At 44.1% G+C, this 10,146-nt stretch overlaps 1 protein-coding gene across 1 annotated transcript in view; it reads right to left on the bottom strand.

Annotated features, from left to right (window-relative positions):
* PTCHD3 (patched domain containing 3) overlaps positions 3,522 to 10,146 on the bottom strand; it is a 10,323-nt gene continuing 3,698 nt past the window's right edge. The window contains exons 2-3 of the mRNA XM_021389322.1: positions 9,781 to 9,938; positions 3,522 to 5,812 (exon numbers count right to left, since the gene is read on the bottom strand). Of these exons, the coding sequence (XP_021244997.1) occupies positions 4,209 to 5,812; positions 9,781 to 9,938 (1,762 nt within the window). The 3' untranslated portion in view covers positions 3,522 to 4,208. The remainder of the gene's footprint in view (positions 5,813 to 9,780; positions 9,939 to 10,146) is intronic.

The following is a 10,146-nucleotide window of genomic DNA, read 5'->3' as shown; positions in this document are numbered from 1 at the left end:
TTTTTCCTAATCAAATTTTAAAACCCATGAAGCAAAAAAAGGCTATTGCTCTAAAAGCAGGTATGAAAAGCAGCAGCTTAATTGCACTTGTTTTTATGGACATAAAGTTCTCTAGAAAATCAGCTTCCTGCTAGATTTCGTTTTGCTTTTACAAATGGATATATGAAGTGTCTGAATGATGACCATAGTTGTTGCTTTTCAGAGCATCTCTCTATCTTCATCCATCGTTGCAGTAGCATCTCAGGAACTAACATAAAATAGCATTCAAAGCCAAGTTTCAGGTCACCACTGGCATTCTTTTGTTTTTCAATTTCAGAGGAAAAGCACAGACTCAAAGCATTCTGAGAATATGTTTGGGGTTTATTTTAGTTTCCTTTTTCTGGTTGCTTGGTTAATAACAGTCTTTGGACAGAAGCTTGCCTGTGATCTTTGATAAATGTTTTTGTTGATTCCAGGCTCACTCAATATCAAGTAACTGCTGGCACGGTGTCTTCTTGTCTGATGATGGGTTATCTTGAGCTTTGTCATGTAGCCATCGCAGTGATTTTAAGTTGAAATTAATTTAGTATCTGTAGATTATGATTCACTGCTCTGAAAATTACTGTCAGTACTCTCAGGGTGTACTGGAAGCTGTTTATTTCTGAGTGATGTGACTACATCCACTGTCCCCATCAACAGATGCATTGCAAAGGAAACAGGATTCTGCTCTACTGAGTCGTAGAATCATAGAATCCTTAGAGTTGGAAGGGACCTCTGAAGGCCATCTAGTATCTAGTCCAATTCCCCTGCAATGAATAGGGAAACCACAGCTAGATCACGTTGCTCTTTGAGCTTGAAGCCATTTCCCCTTGTTCGATCACCATAGCCCCTGCTAAAGAGTCTGTCCCCTTCTTTCCTGTAGCTCCCTGTAGATACTGAAAGGCTGCTACCAGGTCACCTCGCAGCCTTCTTCTCCAGGCTGCACAGCCCCAGCTCTCTCAGCCTGTCCTCACAGGAGAGGTGTTCCATTCCATGGATCATTTTTGTAGCCCTTCTGTGGATGTGCTCTGACAGGTCTGTGTCTCTCCTGTACTGAGGATTCCACATCTGGACGCAGTACTCCAGGTGAGGCCTCACCTCCCTGACCTGCTGGCCACAATTCTTTTGATGCAGCCCAGGATACGGTTGGCTTTCCAGGCTGCAAAGGCATACTGCTGGCTCATGTCCAACTTTCCATCCACCAGTACCCCCAGGTCTTTTGCAGCAGGGCTGTGCTCAGTGCTTTCATTTCCCAGCTTGTATTGGTAACAGGGGTTGCCTTGACCCAGGTGCAGCACTTGGATTTGTTGAACCTCATGAGGTTCACCTGGGTCCACTACTCAAGCCTGTCTAGGTCCCTCTGGATGGCATTCTGTCCCTCCAGTGTGTCGACTGCACCCCACAGCTTGGTGTCATCACAAACTTGCTGAGGGTGCACTTGATGCCACTGTCGATGTCATTGATTAAGATATTAGAGTATCAAGTCCCAGCACCGACCCCTGGGGGACACCACTCATCACTGATCTCTATCCAGACATGGAGCCATTGACTGCCACTCTCTCAATGCTGCAGCCAGTTCTTTGCCCATAGAACAGTCCACCCATCAAATCCATATCTTTCCAATTTGGAGAGAAGGATGTTGTGGGGTACCATGTCCAAGGTCTTACTGAAGTTGAGATAGATGACATCGGTGGCTCTGCCCTTGTCCACTGATGCACTGACACCATCATAGAAGGCCACGGGGTTGGTCAAGCAGGATTTGCCCTTGGTGAAGCCATGCTGGCTTTCCCGTATCACCTCCCTGCTTTCCGTGTGCCTTAGCATGGCTTCCAGGAGGATCTACTCCATGATCTTCCCTGGCACAGAGGTGAAACTGACAGGTTGGTAGTTCCTGGGGTCATCATTTTTACGCTTTTTAAAAATGGGTGTGATTATACCTTTTTTCCAGTCACCAGGGACTTCACCTCATTGCCATAACTTTTGAAATGCCCTAGAGAGTGGCTTGACAACCACGTCAGCCAATTCTCTTAGGACTCTGGGATGCATCTCATCAGGACCCATAGACTTGTGGATGTTCAGGTTCCTCAGTTGGTCACAAACCGGAGCTTTGCTCACAGTGGGAGGGATGTTGCTTCCCCAGTTCCCTCCTACCAAACCAAATGTTTGAAGGCTGCATGGTGAGCAGTTATCAGAGAAGACCAAGGCAAAAAAAAAACCTGTTGAGTACCTCAGCCCTCTCCTTGTCTGTTGTTACCAGCCTGCCCATGTCACTCACGGGGGGGGTACATCTTCTTGGACTTTCCTTTTCTGGTTGAGGTACCTGTAGAAGCCTTTCCTGTTCTTTTTGGCATCCCTAGCCAAGTTCAGTTCAAGCTAGGCCTTGGATTTCCTGACCCCATCCATACACAGCCTAGCAGCCTCCTTATACTCTTCCCATGGTACCTGTCCCTGTTTCCACTGCCTGTGCATTTTCTTCTTGCTCTTTAGTTTGTCTAGTTGGTCCTAGTTCAGCCATGCTGGTCTCTTCCTTTCCTGACTTGCTACACCTGAGGATGGAGAGCTCTTGCGCCCTGAAGAAAGCCTCCTTAAAACTCTGCTAGCTCTGCTTTGCACCTTTACCCATGAGGACAGTTTCCCAGGGTGTTCTGTCGATTAACTCCTTGAAGAGCTGGAATTTAGCTTTCCTGAAGTTTAGCTTCCTAGTTTTACTCTTCACCTGTCTCATGTCCCTCCAGAGTGTGAACTCAACCATAGCATGGTCGCTACAGCCCAGGCAGCCTCCAATCCTGATGTCACCAATCAGTTCATTTATGTTGGTGAGCAATAGGTCCAGTATTGCAACCCCCCTGGTGGGGCCATCAATTACTTGACTCGGGAAGTCATCCTCAATGCATTCCAGGAGCCTCCTGGGTTGCCTACAGCTCACTCTGCTACTTTTCCAGCAGATTTCTGGGTGGGAGCCCTATGGAACTGGCCCCAAATCCAGATGGAACAGAGGCTTTGCCACACTGGCTGCAGCTTTCACAAGAAATGCTCCACAGCTGTAGATCTGGACTGTATGGTTTTATACCTCCTGGACTTCCTTTTTTTCCTAAGTGGCAAACGTTATATGCCATTACTCAGCAGATTTCTGACAGGTAGCTCATTAAATTGATTACAAATTACATACTGGCTCTTAATCCAGTGTTTTGTCCCTACAGGTTAAAAACCATCATTTATTAACAATATATAAAGTAAACGCTCTTCTGCTCCATTGATGCATCAGAAGTTGGATTGTTACAGATAAACACAATGGAATTTATGGCTTTAGTTTCAGAACTGAATATCTTAAGCCTGGGTTTCTTTTTCATTTTGTCCTCAATCAGGTGTGATTCATTCTAGGAAATTCCAGCTCTGTAATGCCATGGCATCCCATTTGGCACTATGGTGACTCAGGAGGTCCACACAAGATCAGTCTACAGTATATATCCATTTGGAAACTGCAGCCAACAAAATAAAAACAGTTTTCTTAAAGCTACAACCTGTTTAATCTTAGCAAGAAAAAGACGCATTTGAACAAAAAGTGTGAGGCAGTTAATCTTTCCTAAGGGCTTCTCGTGCTGCATTAGGAGCCTAAGCAGACTAAGTCTCTCAAACGTTTATGAACCACTGCAGTATGAGGCAGTACTCACCTGTTGATCATCTCGCTATAAAACATCAAGGTTTGAGCCTCTTGGGGAAATGTTCTTTAGGCTCAGTGTTGAGACACAGCATCAAGGTGAATAGCCAGTAAATGCAAAAAACTGATGGTTGCTGTTGCCACATGCGTACATTTCCTGACTGAACTGTAACAGTCCATGATGCTGGGACAATCTTTAGTTTTTATAATATAATAAATATTTATAAATTATATTTTAATATATATATTATTTATAATAAATTCAGTTTCAATACATTCAGTAAACAATTCACACACACAAAAAGGTTTAACAACATTAAAGTTACAAAGTCAAGCACACAAAAAAGGAGGAAACACAAACCCATTCTGTGCACTTTCATTTCTTCTGTTACTTAATGCCTGGCATTTTTAAGCCTTTGCTTCTCTGTTGTATTTATTATTCTGTCCTTCCCATCCTTCATTCTTTACATTCTCTGGAAGTCACTGCATTTTAATCTACATAAATTAATATAACTGTAAGCATTTGAATTAGTCATGTACGGTCTTTATCATTTATATATCTAAGGTCTAGCATTTTAGTTTCAGTAATGTGGAGCGATTTGCCAAAGTATCCAAAAAAGGTTAGAAATACAGGAATAAACACAAGACCATGAACAGCCCCAAACAAAATAACAAGAAACATTATCTTAAAAAACGTTCTGAAGATGTAGGTTTTTGCTGCAGCCAGGACAGCTACTCCTAGCACAGTAGATACTGCTCCTTGTAACACTGGGTAACCAAGCTGGTGCAGAGCTCCTATTGCCCTTTCATTGGCTGATGACTCTCCACTCGTAACGAAGGCGTAGGAAATATGTGCAGAAAAATCTACCGAAAATCCTATACAAATGACTAGGTTAATCATGGATATGGAATCGAGGCTGATGTCCCAAAATGTCATGAAACCAGCAACACCAACGATGACAGAAGCTATAGCAAAAGTCACCCACAAGCAACACAGTGGGCTGGGAATAAGCACAAGGGAGACAACGAGCATTGCCCCAGCAGCGACGACAACATTCTGAATGGTGTTCTGCACTATTACCAGGTATTGATCGTAGTAGATGAAGGCTGGATGGTACACCAGGAGTGGAACTACGCACTGCTTGGCTCTGTCTCTTAACTGATTTAACAGATTCTTCTCATCAATGGCTGAGGTGACGTTCACCGTCTGGATGAAGAAACGTGAAGCTGCTATTTCATCTGCGGTCTTGTCAACGTCCCACTCAAAACTGGTATAGTATTGGAATAGTACAGATAAGTTATTAATGAAATGATCCTTATTGTTTATATTCATTGATCTGTTTCCAGCAATTCCTGCGTATACTCTCAGCCATGACAGTGTGAGGTTCTTGTCGACATAGGTAATGTTCTCTAAATCCCGTGTGCAAGCCTCAATGTCATTACGAACGGACTCATTCCAGTACTTTACGCTGTCAGTAATGACAACCATGACCCTGGGTCCGTATTCGGAAAAGTATTTGTCATCGTCATTGTAGAACGGGATAACGTAAGAGTCATCACTAGCCAGATTTCGAAGATCTATGCCCTCCCTCATCTGAGTGCATCCATAAATACTGCCACCCAAATACGCTCCATACAGCAACACCACAAGAAGCTTGATCCATTTGCCTGTCAAGAATGGACCATAATACTTTTTAAAGAAGATGCTCATTGGATGTTCACTTTCTGTCTCACTGGTTTCTGGCTCGGGCGACTCACTAGAACAGCTGCCTAAACAACACGCGTTATACAAGCAGGACTTCTTTCCTACTTTCACTTGCACACAAGTTAACCAGTGTCGGTTTCCTTTCACCCTTTTATGATTTAAAACGATAACTGCCCCAAAGAAGGTAATAACATATACATAGCAGAAGACAAAGGCAGTGCCGGTATAGAGGCAGAACGATCTCACAGAAGGAAAAGAAGTCCAGGTGCCAATGAAGAAGGCCAAGACATCTGTGAGAGTGGTGATCGTCACAGAAAGCGCCGCTTCCCTGTAAGTCTTGGCCAGCCGAGATTTAGTGTCCGATTTTTCTGCCTTTCTTGAGCTTTGTTCCCAGGAAGCAATCATGATAAACATGTCATCCACACCAACTCCTGCAAAGGGAGAAAAAGTTAACTCCGCATTGCATAAGGCGGCTTCCACTGACACCCAGCAAAAGTACAACAACAGAATTTTCAAAAAGCAAGCGAGGCTCCTTGCTTTAGTGCTGATGGGAGTTGAATCATAGAATCACAGAATTAGCTAAGTTGGAAAAGACCTACAAGATCATCCAGTCCAACCATCCACCTACCACCAATAACCCCACTAAACCATGTCTCTCAACGCTATATCTAAATGTTTCTTGAACACCTCCAGAGACGGTGATTCCACCACCTCCCTGGGCAGCCCATTCCAGTGCCTGACCACTCTTTCAGAAGAGTAGTGTTTCCTAATGTCCAGCCTAAATCTCCCCTGGAGCAACTTGAGGCCATTCCCCCTCGTCCTCCTGGAACATACAAGAAAACACATCCTTTAGATGCAGTTGGCTCTACTACCTTTCAAAAACTCACAGTGACCTGTCACATCGTTGATCCCTCACCCAGCTCTGCTGAAGGACTGAGCGCACCTCACCCATCTCTGACAAGTGTTTTGTGTCTGCTGTTCGTGTACCCACTCCCGTAGGTGACACAGATTCAAATACATTGCTTATTCTGACACTTCTCTATCCTCATCTCTAGAAGGATCTCCTGCGATCCCTGGAATCTGTGCTTCACCACTGCAGCAAATTTTAGACCAACTATTTCTTGCTCGGTCTTCTGCAGACAGGGAGAAGTCATTGAAGTTTGCCAGTCGCTCCCATTCCCTCTTCACTCTCCCCAGTTTACCTTAGAGAATTTATTCATGATCTCTGCAACCAACTCATTTTTGAAATTTGTATTGTTTCTTGACTTCTACATTCATCCTGATTCTTAACCTGCTTTCTTATATTAATTAATCCTCACATTTTTACAGATATGCCAGCATGTACTACTCCTCAGAATCCTGGAAAAACATAGCAGGTCAGATCCCTCTGCTATCAGCAAGTTAGAGCCCAGAAAGAGGTGCACCAGACACATAAGGCTGTAATGTAGTCCACTGAGGGGGAAAAAAGAAGAAAAAGGAGTAGAAACAATGGGTTCATAATATCAAAGGGAGAAACCTGCAGCCCATCAAGGAGGAAAGTAGAAACAATTGATCACAAATGTGTGAAAAGTGAATGAAAAAGAAACAATTTAGCCACAAATACGCCAAATGTGATAACGCACCGATGTCACAGCATCACAGTTTGGAAGGGACCTCTGGAGATCATCGAGTCCATCCCCCCACTAACACAGGTTCCCTAAGTAGGTTATACAGGAAAATGTCCAGGTGGGTTTTGAATATCTCCAGAGAAGGAGACTCCACAACCTCTCTGGGCAGCCTGTTCCACTGCTCTGTCACCTCCAAAGTAAGTAAGTTTCTCCTCATGTTCATATGGAACTTCCTGTGTTCCAGTTTGTGCCCATTGCTCCTCGTTCTGTTGCTGGGGACCACCAAAAACAGCCTGGCCCATTCACTTGATTCCTATTAGAATCCATTAGATATTAATAAGCTTTACTAGGATCCCCACTCAGTCTTCCCTTCTCCAGGCCTCTCATCTTCTTTGTGGCTCTCTGCTGGACTCTCTCCAGAAGTTCCCCATCTTTCTTGACCTGGGGAGCCCAGAGCTGGACACAGTACTCCAGATGTGGCCTCACCAGGGCAGAGTAGAGGGGGAGGATCACCTCCCTCAGCCTGCTGGCCACGCTCTTTTTAATGCACCCCAGGACACCACTGGCCTTCTTGGTCACAAGGGCACACTGCTGCTCATGGCCAACCTGCTCACCAAAAAGATACCCAGTTCCTTCTCTGCACAGCTCCTCTCCAGCAGTTCATCACCTAACCTCTACTGATGCATGCAGTTATTCATTCCCAGGTGTAGGACTCTACACTTGCTCTTGTTGAACCTCATCCGATTCCTCTCTTCCCAACTCTCCAGCCTGTCCAGGTCTGTGAATGGCAGCACAGCCTTCCCGTGTGTCAGCCACCCCTCCCAGCAAACTTGGTACCAACAGCAAACTTGCTGAGGGTGGACCCTACCCCTTCATCCAGGTCACTGATGAAGCTGTTGAACAAGACCGAACCCAGCACCAACCCCCAGCTAGACTCTGCGCTACTGATCACAACTCTCTGAGCTCTGCCAGTCAGCCACTTCTCAACCCACCCTACTGTCCACTTGTCTATCCTACATTTCCTCATGTTACCTATAAAGATGTTCTGCAAGGCAGTGTCAAAAGCCTTACTGAAGGCAACAAGAAAGGAAGTGTTCTGTACGATTATTAAGGGCTGATTACATTCTAAAATACACGCTCGTAAGTATGGAAATGAGATTATAATGAGACAGCAGCTATCTCCTCCCAGATTTAGAATCTTCTAGCCCCACAACATGCATGACCAGCAAAGATAAATTACAATCAAAAGCTGTAAAGAGAGATAGCTTTGTAAACAGCTACACATAACAAAATGTGCTTCTATTCAGGTGCATGCTTGCTCTGCAAAGAACCACCAAGCACCTAATTCTGTGCAGAACTAAAATAGAAAGCTCTGCTTGGATTCTGACTGTGTGCTTATTGACTATGGGCACCATGCATGAACTCCACTAGGGATAACAATATAATGCCTTTGATATTAATCTGATTGCACGCTTTAATCAGTCTGGTAGAAGGCAGCATAACAGTCCTCTAATAAAGGCCTGTCAAAAAAAAAAAAAAACAAAATACATTATCTCTGACAAATGTGAAAAAACAAGGCATGATTAATTTAACGCTATCAGGGAAACCTCAAGAATTATTGAGATAATTAAACAGAAAGCTGTTTCCATTAGTTATCAGTAGGTTCCTAAAAACATTTGGCAGCAGCACTGAGTGCGGCCCCCCTCACAAAGCTCCCTCTACACCCCAACTTCTGATTCTGAAGGAAGGGTTTGCCTAAAAGAGCAGCTACTACCAAACAATGATTGAGGAGCAATCTCAGCGCTCAGCCCTCCCACTTGTGCCTGTACCTTTGATACTGTGAAGGAAAGCCTGAAAATGTCACCTGAACAGACCACAAAAACAGACAGCCATCTAAATCCACAGAGCAGAAAAATAAAAAGCACACAAATTTTATTCTAGAAACAACTCGTGATTTCTAACTCAGCTTGTGACTTTTAAATGTTTGGGATTGGCACTTATGTCTCAGAGCATCAGCTAGAAGCCCAGGAGAGGATGAGCAGCAAGCCCTAATTTATTTGCAGCAACATTATCTGAAGATGTTTTGAAAGCTAAGCTCTGGGTGTCAGGTGGCCTGTGCAACTGTGACGCTGTGAAATTCAGAAACTTCCTTGTGTTCTTGGGGGGTGCTGACTCTAAGAACAAGCATCACTTCAATGATATTCCAAAATGAGACTGCTTACCGTCATTACATAGCATAGGAAATTTCACATCTTATCAAAACAAGATGAACATCTTTAAAATAGCACAGTCTTGATTTACTCAGTCTCAATTTCATTTGACAAAAGACTACACTCTCATATAGGATAGAAAAGCTCACGGTAACCTATTCCCAATATTCTGCTCGTAATACACGTACTGGCTTAAGTCACCGATAGTTTAGCCTAAGTAGCACATGGGGCATATGTTCCATTGTGCTTCTTACTAAGCTACCTTAAAACAGCTGTGAAGCAGCCAGGTAGGGAGCTCTAAGTGTACTGCAAGAAAAGGTAGTTGACGTGTGGAAGAGTGGAATGAGGGCAGGCACTGTTTTTTTGAAAGCAGCCCTTCTGCCAGAGCACAAGCTCTTCCCCACAGCATGGGTACACTAAACGCAACGGCTCACTCTGCTATAGGAGGCCAGAGGAAGTTGCATCTCTGCAGAAGGAGCACGCTACCTATGAACTGACACCCATGAAAGCGTAACACTGACAAGTGGTTTTAATTCCAGCTTTTCTCTTCATACTGGAGCCCAACGCACTTTTTCTACTTACCAAGAATAAGAAATGGAGCATTTGCTACAGTTGCCACAAAGGGCACTCCACAGTACAGCATCAATCCAAAGCTGCTTAATACAGCTAAACCGGAGGAAAGCACTCCACAGCATGCAAGCCAGACGTTATTTCTTACACAGCTCAGTCTGAAAACATTTTAAGGAACAGCTTAGTTACATGTCAAGTATGTCACCAAGGCAATTGGCACGACAACTGAATACTCTGCAGAGATACGGACCGCATCCCGTCCATGAAGAAAACCTGATGAAAGTTGCTATGGAAGTTGCTAGGCTTGCTGCCAAGTGTCAGCATTAAGACAAAATGAATTTATACAACAGGTGCTAGATACATTATTACTGCTGACCA

This window comes from Numida meleagris, chromosome 2 (genome assembly GCF_002078875.1).
Source record: "Numida meleagris isolate 19003 breed g44 Domestic line chromosome 2, NumMel1.0, whole genome shotgun sequence".
Lineage (NCBI taxonomy): Eukaryota > Metazoa > Chordata > Aves > Galliformes > Numididae > Numida > Numida meleagris.
Note: the sequence above shows the minus strand (reverse complement) of the source record. Positions and strands in the feature narration are given on the sequence as shown.